This window comes from Heterocephalus glaber, unplaced genomic scaffold (genome assembly GCF_053883595.1).
Source record: "Heterocephalus glaber isolate CG9 unplaced genomic scaffold, H.glaber_assembly_v1.0 deba00001442, whole genome shotgun sequence".
Lineage (NCBI taxonomy): Eukaryota > Metazoa > Chordata > Mammalia > Rodentia > Bathyergidae > Heterocephalus > Heterocephalus glaber.
Window position 1 is genome coordinate 1,767,944 of NW_028258296.1, and position 15,288 is coordinate 1,783,231.

Here is a 15,288-nt window from a genome sequence, read left to right on the forward strand (position 1 = left end):
AACAAAATTAGGTAAAAATGTGGCAGGAGTAAACAAAAATGGACCAGTCAGAAAGTTCAGAAGCTAAACAAGATGTGTGCATAATACCAAAATCCTAGCAAAAACATATGGCTAAAGGAACTTCCCACAAGACTTGGGCTAAGATAATTCAACTTATTTCATGTTGGGTAACAAAATGCTGAGAAAGATCAGCATGGTCATGTGTGCACTAATAACAGGGATTTCAGAAATGTTTTTAGGTGATTCTGCCACTGTGTGAACATCACAGAATATACTGACACAAACCAAGATGGCTATGGTGTCACTGGAAGAAACAATCTTACAGGACCACTGTGGTATAGGTGGTCCATCATTGGCCAAAACATTGGTATGTGATGCATGATTGTATTTAATAGAAGAAAGGTGTCATAAAGCAGATGAAAATTCTAATGAAATATTTTACCTTATGTTATAAAAATTATGAAGACACTTAGCTTTAGGAAGAAAATCAAGGCAGAAATATATGAATTTAAGGAAAGATGATAAGAATCAGAAATATGTAACATAAACTAGGAGAGTATGAACTGGCACAAGAAAATGTTTCATTAAAAAACAGAAACAAAGATGAAAATTTAAAAAGCATGAAAAAGGAAAAGACAAAATGACAGGTAGAAAGTAAAGACAAAAAGAGCCAACATATGTATAACTGGTACCCAGCAGAGGAAATCCCAAACACTGGAACAAAATAAATGTACAATTTTATACTGGGGAACATTTTCCAAAATAAGTGAACTGAAAGTACATATTCTGTGCCCAAGAAAATTAACAAAACTCAAGTCAATACCATATTTTAGAAAAGGCATTTAATTTAAATAGAAATCATGAATCTCTTGAGCTGCTGGGAAAAAAATCAAGTACACCTCTTCCTTCTCCTACTAAGTGTTCTTTATCTATTAAGTTTACTGATCTTTCTTTCTTAAGCTTTTTATTACTCAAGGTCTGAGATAAAAATTTCATAAACCCTTAATTCCCCTAAAAGTACAGTCAACTTTGCAAAATTTTGGGAACTATATAGTATTCCCAAGAACTTCCTGAGGACAAATTTAGTCAAATAAGGGATGATTAAAGCAAAAACCCAAAATATTTTATATGCAGGACTAAGCACTAAGAGAAAAGTGGGAGGGAGGAAGAAGATGGAAAGGAAAACACAATTATATCTGGAAAAGAAATAAATCGACATGATTTGAAGCTGACAAAGTATTACATATTCAACAACACAAATAAAAACAGTAGGAAAGATTTTATTAAAATATTGTGGTAGGAAGACTAACAGAAGGGAAGACAATGAAGAAAAGTAGAAAGTTTATCACCATTCACTAACACAGTGTCTAGTCCTGCCTACCTGGAACATTTATAAACACTTTTTTTCTAACCACTTCCCTGCAAAATTTTATTTATTTATTTTTTTGACTTCTTTTTTATTTTTCTTTGGTACCCGGGATTGAACTCGGTCCTTCCGCTTGCAAGGCAGGCAGTGGAACCACTGAGCTAGATCCCCAGCACCCCCAGCAAAATTTTTTTTTTAATTTTAATTTTTTTTAATTTAAAAAAAAATTCTTATTTATTTTTCATTTTTTATTTTTTTTCCCATTAAGTTTATTGGTACATTTTAGGTATAAAATAAAGTTACATTCATCGTTGGGATCTTGTACCATTACATGATCCATCTTGGTTCTTATTTTTTTCCCCTTCCCCTGCCCTTCCTTCACCCCCTCCACCCTTCCCTATTTGCAAAGACTTTGTTTCCATTTTTTTCCTTTTCTCATATTTTTTCTTTTCCCTTTTTTCCTTTCCCCTACCCCTCCCACTTCCCCTGCTCCTTTAGACCTTTACTTCCTCTTACACAATATCAATTATACATTTTCTAAATTATAATATCAAGATCTAGGAGACATTACCACAGATTTTACAGAATTTAAAAGGATATAGAAAGCATATTTCAAAAATCCGTTTTGAAATAAATTTGACAACTTCTAAGAAGTACCTTGGAAGACAAATTAATGAAACTAGCTCTGGAGGAAATACAAAATTTGAATAGCACCTATTAAAGAAAGTATATTCCCAGTTTGAAAATCTACCTATAAGACAACAGCAGGTTCATATACATTTTAACTGATAAATTATATCAAACAATTAAAGCAGAAAAAAAGGAACACTTCTCCCCTCATTTTAGGAACTCAACATTGTGCTAATCCTAAAACTGGATAAAGATAATAGAAGAAAAAAGTATGAACGTAGATAGACATTTGTTTAACAAAACAAACTATTAGAAGTCAGATCTGGCAGGATGTAAAAAGTGGTTTTTTTATAGGGATGGCAGTGTTGATTCGGCACTGGAAGATCCACCCCCAAAAGTCATCATTTTAACAGAGGAAAGGAAAAAGTCATATGATCCTATCACTAGTTGGAGAAAAAGTATTGGACTAAATGCTGCAGCTGTTCATGGTAAAAGCTATCAGGAGACTAGAAGTAGAACAGAACCTTCTCAGCAGATCAAAGACATGTTCTCCATACTTCCAGCAAAAATGCCTTATATGAATGGAGAAGATACAATGCTTTCTGTGGGGAACAAGGGCAGATATGCTTACTCTTCATCTGTCCGTTAAACTTTGAAACCTAGGCCCCACCAAAATAGTCTGGCAATAAAATGACACAATTAGGATAGGATTGGCACGGCAGAAGCAAAATCTTTATATGTAGATGAAATGATCATCTACAGAGAAAATACTAAGAAATCTCTAGGAGCCCCTAGAACTTGTACTTGAATTTAGCAGGATTAGAAAACACAAGGTATATATAAAAATTCAGGTCTGTGTATACTTGCTATAAATGAAGAATTGGATATTGAAATTTAAAAGTTATGTAGGAGTACAAAGGACCTAGAAAAGTTAAAAAAAAAAAACAAACAACAGCGTTGGAAGATGTTTAGTACCTAATTTTAAGACTTCTTCTAAAGCTACAATAATCAAGGCAGCATTGGTTTAAGGAAAGACATATAGATCATTGGAATAAAACAGAGAATCTAGAAATAGAACCACACATATATGGTCCACTGAGTTTTGAAAGATTATTTAACATTAGCATTTTATAGAATATAAACTCAGTTCAAGAGCCAAGGAAGAGATAGTGTTTTCAGCAAATGGCACTAGAACACCTGGTATCTGTATATAAAAAATTAATCTCAACCCTTTATTTCCATACATGGAAATAACTTGAAGGGATCTATGAACCTAAATATGAAAGCCTAAAAGTATAAAACTTTAAGAAGAAATTATCAGGGAAAATGTTTATGAATTCAAGGTACGCAAGAACTACCTAGTATACAAAAGACATGATGTATAAAATTAAAAAATTGAGAAATGAGATTCCATCAAAATTTAGAACTTTAAATGACATCACTAAAATGAAAAGTAGTCCTTAAACACACCAAATTTATAATGCATATAACCTATGACCAGAATATATAAAGAATTCTTAGAGCTCATTAATAGACAACCCAATTAAAAAGTAGACATAAGATGATGATAAATAGCCAGTACAGCACAAGGAAATATGTGCAACTCTAGAATCAGAAAAATACTAATCAGTACAATAACAAGACTGAATTATACACTCATTAGGGAGATGAAGTTAAAAGTTTTAAAAGCCTTGTCATGACTTAGCAAAATTTTAATACCAGGAATGTAGTGTACATTTATGTACTCTCTGTATATTTGGATTTATATATAAAAAGACTAAATATAAAGTTTACTCTCTTAATTTAATGCAAAGTTAAGGATGATCAAATAGAATTTTAATTTAAAAAATTGAAAACTATATATTTAACTTCATAGTCCTGCTTGCTGGTTAACTTTTTTTTTGGTACCGGGGATCAAACTCGGGACCTTGCGCTTGTGAGACAGGTGCCGGAACCACTGAGCTAAATCCCCAGCCTGCTGGTTAACTTTTAATATCATCATTTTGTTTAAATAATATAAATTAGCCATTTCTATAAATACAACAGCAATACAATCAAATTTTAAAATCTGAAACAGCTATTGGTTCAGAAAGTAAAAAGAAATTATTTCTTAAAAATTATTTCACTGAACTTAACTTTTTTTTCTTTTAGTACCGGGGATTGAATTCAGGACCTTGTGCCTGCAAGGCAGGCTCATTGCCACTGAGCTAAATCCCTGTCCCTCACTGAATTTAACTTTTATGATATATGAAATAGGTTTCAACTAAACTAGCTACTAGATACTCTTTCAGATGCTGACATTTTTTCTTCTCAGCAACTAATATAATTAATGATGGGTCAAACAGCTCGGAGAACATGATCATTGATCTTGACTGTCAACCTGTCTTGAGAGACACCTAGGAGATCAGTATAGCGCCCTTCTGGGAGTGCCTTGGTGGGCCATGGGGCATGATCTGGGGACAACTCTTCCAGAGCCGCTCTCTGGCTCTTCCCTTTCTCTGCTTCCTAGATGCCATCAATGAGGCAGCTTTCCATGCTAATGCTAATGCTCATCTGCCATGATGTTCCTATCTTGGGGCTGCCAACCATGGACAAAACCTCTGAAACCATCAGATAAAACAAACCTTTTCTCCTTTAAGTTGTATATATCAGATATTTTGTCTCAGCAACAGAAAAGCTGACTAACACAAAGATTACATTCTTTGAAACCCAAGTCACACACAAAAGCACTGAGAATTAAACAAACAATATCCACAATGGAGCCAATGGTTACCAATCTCTTGACATGACTCTGAGATCATGCAATTGATGAACAGTACAGACATCTATTCTCTACCAATTTTTGGGGGGTACCTGAGATCGAACTCGGGACCTTGCACTTGTGAGGCAGGCAGCAGAACCACTGAGCTAAATCCCCAGCTCTACCATTTTTGGTAATACCAGTTTTATAACACCATCTAATATAAGAATATATTACATGCCTAAGGGATGGGAGTATTAGACTGTAGCACTGATTCTGCATACATTTTGTTCTTTCTTCAACCTCCATGAACTCAGTGTCAGTGTTGCTCATGTGACACCCACTGAGGCCAATGAGGGAATAAACAGGAATGAAATGCTACTGTGTAGTGCTGAACTCTGCCAGGCCATAAACCATAGTAATAGATAGGTTTTCCCCATAAGGCCCACAAGAATCAATTTTTACTCTCTTAGTGGCAATATTATTCTCACTGAGACTGCATAATCTAAAGAAATACAGGACTGGGGGTAATACATAATTATAAAGGTAGCCAATAAAACAAAAATACAAACTTTCTCAAATGTGATAAATGTGACACCCAAAATATTAGGTGAATTGATCACACAATGTAGAATAAACATAACCAACACAAAATTTTTAAGTTGGGGAGAATAATAAAATAATACAACAGAGCCGGGGATTTAGCTCAGAGGTTCCTCCGGCTGCCTTGCAAGTGCAAGGACCCAAGTTTGATCCCTAGTACCAAAAAACAAAACAAAAAGAAAAAAACCCCACAAAAACACAAAATAATACAACAGAATTCTAAGGTATAGCTACTGTAACAACAAATACGAAAAGGTTTAATTCAAAGAAGAGACTGGATTGTAAAGCGAAACTCAGCTATGTAATGTATATGAGAAGTACACCTAAAATCAAGTAAAAATAAATGAACAGGCAAAAGTAAATGAAGTTCAAATTAAAAAGAAAGCACAGGTCAAGATCTTAATACCATACAAGGTGGAATTTGGGCCAACAAAGGTCAAAGTATTAAATGAAACCAAGAATGCTCTGTAATTCAGAAGAGGATATAATAGTTATCAATAGTAACACATCAAACAAGAGCTACAGGAAAAAAAAGACAAACACATGCATAGGTTTTAATCAACCCCTTATCAGTCCACTAAGTAGACCAAAAACCAAACAAGACAGAGAAAAGCAGAATACCACAATAAATAAAGTATATTTGTTTGGTAGATGTTTATCTCAATATTCTGAAAATAGAAATGCCTCTTCCTTTCCAGTACTGTGGCAAGTTGATAAAATGGACTATATGCTTGGCCATACATGTGAAATGCACACACCAACAGCCCATGAGGCAGAAATGGTGTATCCACACACTGTAATTACAATGCAACCAACTATATCTACAACAAAACTTGGAAATAAAGGGCCGGGGATTTACCTCAGTGGTTTCGACCCCTGTGGCACAAGCGCAAGGACCCAAGTTGGATCCCCGGTACCCAAAAAAACAAACTTGGAAAGAAAAAGGCTAAAAAGAAAATACAAACTGAAATTACCAAGTTACTATATATTAGAACAAGCCAGAGATATCAAGAGCAGTGCTTAGCACAAAATTCATGATTTTAAATACTTACATAAGTAAAAATAATGGAATTAAAAATGTGGTTCAAAAAGTTAGGTAAAATACAACACATGAATGTAATATCTAACCAAAAGTTAAATGAAAAAAAGAAAAATTTTAAAGGCTGTGACATGTAATCATAAAATATTAATACATTTAAAACTTAATTTTATTACTTTCTTTTTACTTGGTGACAATTAAAATTTAAAATTGTTCAACACACATTTATCTATTCTAAGTCTATATTACCCCATAGGTTAGTTATGTGCATTACATTATAATACACACTACACATACTTTTCTTTTACTACAGGAAGCAAAATTAAGAGATTTGGACTTTTGGAAGGTATCGATAGAATGAGCAATACCAAGACAATACAACACAATATTTGACTCAAAATATACAGGAAAACTCCCAAGAAATATAACCCTATGTGACAGAGTTGTCATCATGGTGTCCCGGGTACTCACGTTGCCAATCTCGAAGTTCTGCCGCATGAGCAGGTACAGGGAGGCGCTGGCGTGGGAGCGGATGGAACCGATGCTGCTGCTGCAGTGTCGGAGCAGACGGAGGCACAGGTCGGCACACTGTTCGGTCTCCTCTTCAAACAGGAGCTCCGGGAACTAGGAGGACAGCACGGGGACACGGCCCGAGGTTACACAGTAACAGGAACTCAGAGGTCGGGATGACATGAGCCGAGGGTGCAGGTCAGTGGCACCGGTGTACAGACACCAGGGACACCATTCCTAGCCAGCAGTGTCACAAGATGGTGCTTCTCATCCCCAAGTGGGACGGAGGCGTTCATGAGATCATGAAAGCACAACAGCCAACATACGAGAATTCTCTATTTTTATTATTACAAAATAGTACAGAAATAATTTCACTGGTTAAATTTCATTAACATCTCTGTATTCCATCTTCTAGGATGACTAGGATGAAGTAGCCACCGTCAAAATTTAAGACTACACCTACCAGGGCTGGGGGTTTAGCTCAGTGGTTCTGCCACCTGCCTGGCAAGAGCAAGGTCCCAAGTTGGATCCCTGGTACCAAAAAAAAAAAATGCACCTACCATATTTCCAGGAGAAAACAAATAAATACAGGAACTACATATTTGAAGCAGTGGAACAAAAAGAAATATCTTCCATTCACCATAGGATAAATTACTTTCCCTGCACTGAACTGCCTATATATTAAATTCTTGATATGTAACAGTAAGATGGAGCAAGGTGAAGAGAAATTTTAAAAAACAGTAATTTTGATGTGGAGAAGGGCCCGTATTTTTAACATTAGACACTAGTTAATGGTGGTCAAAATAAGAGAAGCTCCTAAGGGCAGGCAGCAGAGAGCCCACACAGAATCAAGTCTCAGGTAATCAGTCACAGTGTAACTATGCACGTGCTAACCAACGCTGTGTCTGTTAGGCTGTGTCTCGATGTTCCCAGAGAGCCTCATGCAGTCCTAGATGGGGCTGTTTCCGAGGTGGCTGGATCGAGTGTGCGACTGATTTACGGTGCAGTGCTGGGATTAGGATGGGTGATCACTAAGTCAGTCCACTGACTAGTCTGGCACCACCCTAATCCTGGTAGCCTGGATACAATATGAGGGACAGAAAGAGGCTTGTCTTGCCCCCCAACTTGCTGTGCCACCTTCTGCCCATCATGAACTGTTTCTCCTCTGTGACGCCCTCTGCCATGCCACCCCGTCTTGGAGCCACCCGATTATGGACAGCAACCTCTACACACTGTGAGCCAAATAAACCTTTCCCCTTTAACTTGGGTGTTGGGTACTTTGTTACGAGAGAAAAGACAGTGTCCAGTGACTCTGGGCGATGCTGACAAGCAAGCAAAGCCAGCCGCAGCAGACGCAGTGACTCACCTTGGAGACCAGGGCCCTCTGTGTGGCGAAGCAGTGCTGGAGGTACAGGGCGCTCTGGTTGCAGGCCATGCTGTGGAGCAGCACCTTTAGCACCCCACCAAGGATGCTCTCTTTGGATTCTGTCACGGAAACTGTCTGCAATTTAAAAATACACAAGTATAATAGAGATGGACCTGCAACCTGGTTAGGGAGGTAAAATATGTATAAAAAACACATTTTTTAAAGAAAAGAAAGTAATCTGAGCTAAGAGGACTCAAGGAGAAGTAGCCAAGAAGAAGTTGGATAAAGCAAGGTCAAAGAGTGAAGAGAATTTAAACTTTTGAAAAGGGGGAGCACGGGTACAGTGGTGGGAAAGCGCAAAGTGTGCTCTAGGGCAGCGGTGCTGAACCCGTGGCGGGCGTGCCACAGCGGACTGCTTGTGTCATTGAAAGCTCTAGAGGCTCGCCATCCCCACTCTGGAGGAATTTATAGACACGCCTGGACCGGCTTGAGGCTCATGTAGAAAACAAGCAGAGCCGAGGCTGGACATGAGCAGGGCACGGTGGCGGTGGCAGGGAAGCTGGCTCTGTACCTGTAACCACGCTCGCTTCTTCCTTCAAACACCAAAACCCCGGGGGGGCCTGATGAGTGATGGGAGCAGAAGGGAGGTGCAGCCTTCTAAGGCCCGCCTTTAGACACGTGAACACGCGCACACAGACGCACACATACACACACACACACGCACGCTTGCGCTCTGCACTGCTCTTCCTTTCTGAGGCTGAAATGCACATGGGAGTCCTGACACAAGCAAGCAGCTTAAATTAGGTATCTTGGCCTATGGGACCCGGTTTCCCAAGGGCTGCACTACACTTCAGCCCTATTTTAATTTTCAATCTTTGAGGCAGAGTTTTGCAAATTACTAAGTGCACAGGCTGGGCTTGAATCTGTGATCCTCCTGCCTTGACCTCCCAGAGGGCTGGGATTACAGGCCTGTGCCAGGATCCCCAGTTTTACTATTTGTTTTCATAAGAAGCCAAGTCTGACATTTCGTATCTTTGTCCTTAAACAATCAAGAAATACTGAATTTTAAAAACTGTCACCAGGAAACTGAAGAATGATCCGTGCAAAGGCAGAGAATGGAGCAGAGCAGGAGAACAGAGGGAGATGAACATGAGGCAGGCAGCACAGTGGCGGCCCCAGGTCAGGGCCCAGCAGTCACTGAGGGGACGAAACAGAACCCGGACGTTTGGCTCCAATGACAGAGAGGCCTTGGTAATTGATTTCAATCCTGCTCCTTCCACTAACTAGCCGTGTGGTTGTGGGCAACTAACATCCCTCTAGTTGACTACTCTCATCTGCAAGACAAGGATACTGATAGTTTTAATAACATAAATTTCTGACAAGGCCAATAAGTTCGTATTTGTAAAATGCTTAAGACAGTGTTGGACACAGGAAAAACAAAATAAATGTCAGAGTTCTTTGGTTTTTGGTTTTTTTTTGGTACCAGGGATCAAACTCAGGCCCTTGCGCTTGCGAGGCAGGTGGCAGAACCACTGAGCTAAATCCCTGGCCCTGTTTTTTTTTGAAAAGGGTCTTGCTATGTAGTCCAGGCTGGCCTCAAACTTGCAGAGACCCTCCTACCTCAGGCTCCTGAGTGCTAGGATTACAGGTGTGCCACCACAACCAGCTCAGATATCATTATTGTTATTAACAGGTTAATATTGCCTAGAGGGCTACTAATAGAACCGAATTAGATAATTATATATGAAAAGCCTGAAGATGAACAGAGTGGTGGATGCCCAGCAGCTTGGGAGGCTGAGGCTAAAGGATCACAAGGCCATGTCTAAATAAATAAATAGGGCTGGGGATGTAGCTCAGTGTGAAGGTCTGGGTTCAATCCCCAATACTATCCAAAAAAAAAAGTGTAAAATATTGCTGTAATACACAGGTATGAAAAATCTCTTATGTATCCATGGCTATGCATGCATGCTGACATAGTATGGCAGGTCAGACAACTATATTAACACTGGGTGGCCATTTGGAGACACAAGACTAGCCCTTGAAGGAAAGAGACAATGATAAACAGTTGAAACTGTGGGTGAAGACAGAATTTATAATTACAGACTCATAGACTGCTTGGAACTACCCCTTTGGGAACTACTGATATTTACTTGCAATTACATGACTCCATACACACCTTCCTCCCAACCCCAGTTTACCAAGGCTGTACTTTACATTCTCCTTTGTCTTACCTGGACAACAACCTCTAGCGTATCTAAAATGATCAGGTTTGCCTCAGTAGCCAGATTTCCATCAATTAATGCTTCATGTTCAATCTCTGCTCTTGACCTAATATGAAATATTGTAAGAAATTATGTTTATCTTTTTTTCAAATTTCGTTTTTATCGGTACATGATGATGACATTCTGCAGGGGAGTCGGTGCATGCACATGACACACCTCAATTTTTTTCTTGTTCCCTTCCTCTTTCCATCTAATTGTGTTTAGCTTTTTAAAAGCTGTAATTTAAAAAAGATGAAGATGTACAAAAATGAAAACTTTGAAATCACTCCCAGCATTTGCCTGAACAAAAAAGATCAGAGTAAGGAAACCAGGCAGTGTGTCTGGTTCTCCCTGTCAGCTCTCAGACCCCACAGGGGCAGCACGCACCAGGGGCAGCACGCACCAGCGCTAGCCTTGTCGGCTCTGGACATGCAGTTTTCCTCTGGCCAGCACTGACACTAGGTGGCACCACACACTTATACCTACGCCTCTTCATGGGAGCAGTGTTTACATGTTTAGGGTTCATCTCAGCATTCCAAAGATTTTCAATATATTTATTTGGGATAAAATATTTCTTTTTCTAAGGTCTGATCTAATGTCCTCTGATTTTTAAAATTTTTGGTGGTACTGGGAATCCAGGCCTTTAAGACAAGAGTCTTGCTAAGTAGGCTGTGCTTGAAATCCCAACCCTCCTGCCTCAGCCTCCCAGGTGAGTCTGTGGCAAGCCTGGATGAGTCGGTCACCTCATTCTCACAGGTCCAAGGACAGGCACGCTCCCAAGAGCTAACCTGTATGTTAGAAGTTGCCAAGAGAAGATGTCCAGCTCTCAACTCAACGCCAGGTTCAGGCTGGGCACACGTGCGGCAGGCACCCTGGCAGTGAGGAGGGCAGGCCCCTGGGGCAGGCACACACTTGTTTTCAGCAATGGGGCCATCAGTGCCTACTGGCCTAAATCACAGCTTGTCTGTCTTCAATTTTATTCCAGGCTCCAGGAGGGCAAATACTAGTTTTTTAATTTTTTGTAGTACTTGAAATAGTTCAGTGTGAATAGTTCAGTGTGAGACTGAATGTGTTTTCCAAGAGGATTTGTTGGAGGAATTGGGCTTTAAAATATGTAAGAAAGGGCCGGGGATTTAGCTCAGTGGGGATTCTGCTGCCTGCCTCACAAGCGCAAGGTCCCAAGTACCAAAAACAAAAACTAACAAAAAAAATAAAATATATAAGACATTTAGCTTTACTAGGCCACATGAAAATTTTTTCTTTCAAATATTTTAACCTAAAATGAATACAACTAAATATAATTTTTTTTGTTTGTTTTGAGACAGGGTCTCGCTGTGGAGTTCAGGCTGGCTGCGAATTCACTATGTAGTCCAGGCTGGTTTCAAACTTGCAGCAATCTTCCTGCCTCAGCCTCCCAAGTGCCTGGATTACAGGCGTGTGCCACCATGCCTGGCTAAATATAAGTATTTTGTCTTCTTTTTTCTTTTTGGCAGTGCGGGGGGAAGAAATCAGGACTTGTGCATGCTAGGCAAGTGGTCTCCAATGAGCCACATCTCAGCCCTAAATATTCTATCTCCTAAGATTTTAAAGTCTAATAAATATAAAATAAAACTACAGGTTTCCTGTTGCATTTTGAAGTTAAACAAGCCCATAAGAAACATAAAATTGGTTCTATTACTTGTCAAGCCTCTCTGTGTTCTGACGCCAGTGAGTCATGTCCTTTCTCCATCTCAGATTTTCTTGGCTTCCAAAGGCACTGCCAGATGGGCTCCTCTCTGTCAAGCAAATTTCAAAACCAATTCTAAAATGTCATTTCATTTAGACCACACACATGTGTATTTGCAAACATACATGGCATTAATTTTACACAGTCATTTTATCCTTTGCACAAGTGGGAAAACCTGACAATGTCGGTTTCTATTTATATTTTCACAGTCATTACAGAAAAAAATGTATTTACTACATGGGACATTTCTTGAAAAAAAAACCCTTTTAAAGAAGCAAGACAGAAATGACGTCTATTTTGTGGAGCACTTTATGCCCAGGCCAATAAACTTTCTGCCACATACTGAGTGCTCAATAAGCTTTTGTTCACTAAATTAACAAAATAGGAAGGATTCTTAAAGGAATTCTTTCCTTTGTCTGCATATGGAAGGAAAAGAGGAAGAAAAAGGATTTCTCTTGAGAAGTTTCTAGGTTTGGGGGCGACAGATTGGAATGCGCTTCTTTAAGGAAGGGGAAGTGAAACATCTCAGCCACTGAGAACTGTGGAGGAACAGAGACATACACTTCAACAAGGGAGTCAGTCAGGTGCCAAGCTTTCAACTAGAAAATTAATGCTCCTTTTTGAAAAAAGAAATAAGATGTCAAATTACTTGGGAGGATAAAAGAATAACGAAAGCAAAAATGCAGCACTCAAATGGAAATAAAAAACACTAAGTAACATGGTCACTTGTCACACAACAAAGGACATGTCTGTGTACTTCTATTTTCTTTCCCTTTCCATTCTTTCCTTCTTTTTTATTTTGAAGTTTTTGGAAAAATTCTATTTCAGAAAACAAAATCTCATACTTCTTTTTTTTTTTGGTACCAGGGATCGAACTCAGGACCTTGCACTTGGCAAGGCAGGCACTGGAACCACTGAGCTAAATCCCCAGCCCCAAAATCTCATGCTTCTATTAAGATATTTACTAATATTTATTAAGATAAATGTTTTAATCTATTTTTTCTATCATTTGCTTTTTTCTCTAGAAAGTTAGTTTTCATTTCCTGAGTTAAAAGTGCCTCATGACCAAATGTCTATAAGAAGTATAAAGGCCTGATTTTTCTAAGACAGAAAGAACTTCCAATTTTACATTCAAAAAAGGATGGTGGTCCTGAGGCCCACAGGTTTAGAAAGGTAACATATATGATGACACAGTTTATATTACAATAGCTAACAGTCCCATTTCCTCTAGAAACAAGCCTCAGAAAGCGTGGTGGTGTGAGATGAAGGGCACTGAACTAGCAGCCCAGAGATTTTGCTTCTTTCCTTCAGCCTGCGATCTCAGGCAGTTCTACTTTCTTACTCTAAAAGAAATATAATTATTCATTAAGTTTTGATAATTAAATGACCTAAGCAAATGTTAATTTTCATACTCTTTTTAGAGGTTATACACAACTTGCCAGTGTGGGCAGCTTGGCAACTTAAAGAGACCCTGTCTCAAAAAATAAAATAAAACAAAAATAAAAGTGCTGGAGAGGCGGCTTTGTGAGCCTTTGTGAGCCCTGGGCTCAGTCCCCAGCACTGCACACAGGAGTCACGTGTGAATGTTTGTGTGGATAAATATTTTTCAATTATAGTTTTCTGATTAGCACAGTGATCATTTATTAAAGTACTTTGTACAGGCTGTATTTGGAATGAAATAGACATAGTCTTTGCCTAAGAAGGAATTAAAAACACCATTTTTCACTTTAGTTATATACCGTTTACAATGTACCCGAGTTTTCTTTTAATTTATATATTATGTATAATTCTTTAAGAAAGTATGAATGTTGAAGCCAGATACAATGTACAAGTATCCATTGGAACACCTATTTTCATTCCTTTTGGACCATACTCAGACACAGAATTGCTAGATCATACAGTATTTTTATTTTGGAGTAGAGGGTGCTGGGAATGGAATCCTGGGCCTCATGAATGCTAGCCACAAGCTAGGCACACTCTGCTACTGAGCTATACCTCCAGCTGCATGTACGTGTGCACTGATCGACTGAGTGACAGGATCTAGCCAAGCTGCCCAGGCTGACCTTGAATGTGGCCCTTCTCCTGGCTCAGCCTCCAGAGTGGATGAGATCTCAGGGTTGCACCTAACCTAAATGTTCACTGTCAGATGACCAATGCTAAGCAACTCTTAGTCACGATATTTGTGTGTCATTTTAGAATTTACACATTTTCACATACAAGGAGTGATAAAAATATACAGTAAATCCCTACATTTAAAAAATTTATCACAGTAAAAGATACAGTCATTAATCCCACTCAAAATCTTCACCCTCACTTCAAACAAACTCATCCCTTCATCACTGCCATTTTCTGAAGCAGTTCTGGAAGTCTTTCCTGAGTCTTTACAGGTGTGATAAAAAATATGGTTAGTGGCTTCCAGGTGCTATCCAAAGGAAAAGCAGCACGTAAAAACACGACAGTGCCCTCATCCACCTTATTCATCTGATCTGGCACCATTCGACTACTGGTTTTTCCCCATTTCCATGTCAAAATGACAATGAAAGGTAAATGTGCTGAATTGATTCAGGACATCGAGGCAGCCACAACAGCAAAACTAAACAAACTCAGGAAAAAAGACTCCCAGGCCTGCCTCAGAAAGTGGTAAGAGCAACGGGACAAAAGTGTCCAAGGCGAGGGGGAGAATCTGGAGGGGGATTAATGGCAAAGTATCTTTTACTGTGATGCTTTTCAAAAATTTAAACATTCACTATTTTTCAATCATGCTATGTACATGACCATTACAAAGCTGATGAGATCAGTTAATTACACTGTCTCCTAAAGTCTTGAAACAGTCACAAGCAGACCAGGAAGCAGAAGGTGGGAGAATAAGGACTTCCAGGCTAATGGGAGCAGACCTGGGTTTAGAAGCAGGCCTAGCTACTACCGAGGCCAACTTGCTTGCTCCCTTGTGAGCCGGCCCTTCCCCACAGGGCTCACAGGGCAGCACTTCCATCTCTGACTCACTGTGCAGCCCGGAGCGCTGTCACAGTGAAAGGAGGCTCCATGCA

The 15,288-nt window shown here is 39.1% G+C and overlaps 1 protein-coding gene across 17 annotated transcripts in view; it reads right to left on the minus strand.

The window, feature by feature from the left end:
• Dock7 (dedicator of cytokinesis 7) overlaps window positions 1-15,288 on the minus strand; it is a 198,422-nt gene that overhangs the window by 28,886 nt on the left and 154,248 nt on the right. For all 17 annotated transcript variants that reach the window (XR_015451897.1, XR_015451898.1, XM_021255643.2 and 14 more), the window contains 4 exons: window positions 12,194-12,290; window positions 10,486-10,582; window positions 8,255-8,389; window positions 6,850-7,002 (listed from right to left, as the gene is read on the minus strand). Coding sequence is in view for 15 of the 17 variants with exons in the window: in XM_021255643.2 (XP_021111302.1) it covers window positions 6,850-7,002; window positions 8,255-8,389; window positions 10,486-10,582; window positions 12,194-12,290 (482 nt within the window). In the remaining 2 variants the exon portion in view is untranslated. The remainder of the gene's footprint in view (window positions 1-6,849; window positions 7,003-8,254; window positions 8,390-10,485; window positions 10,583-12,193; window positions 12,291-15,288) is intronic.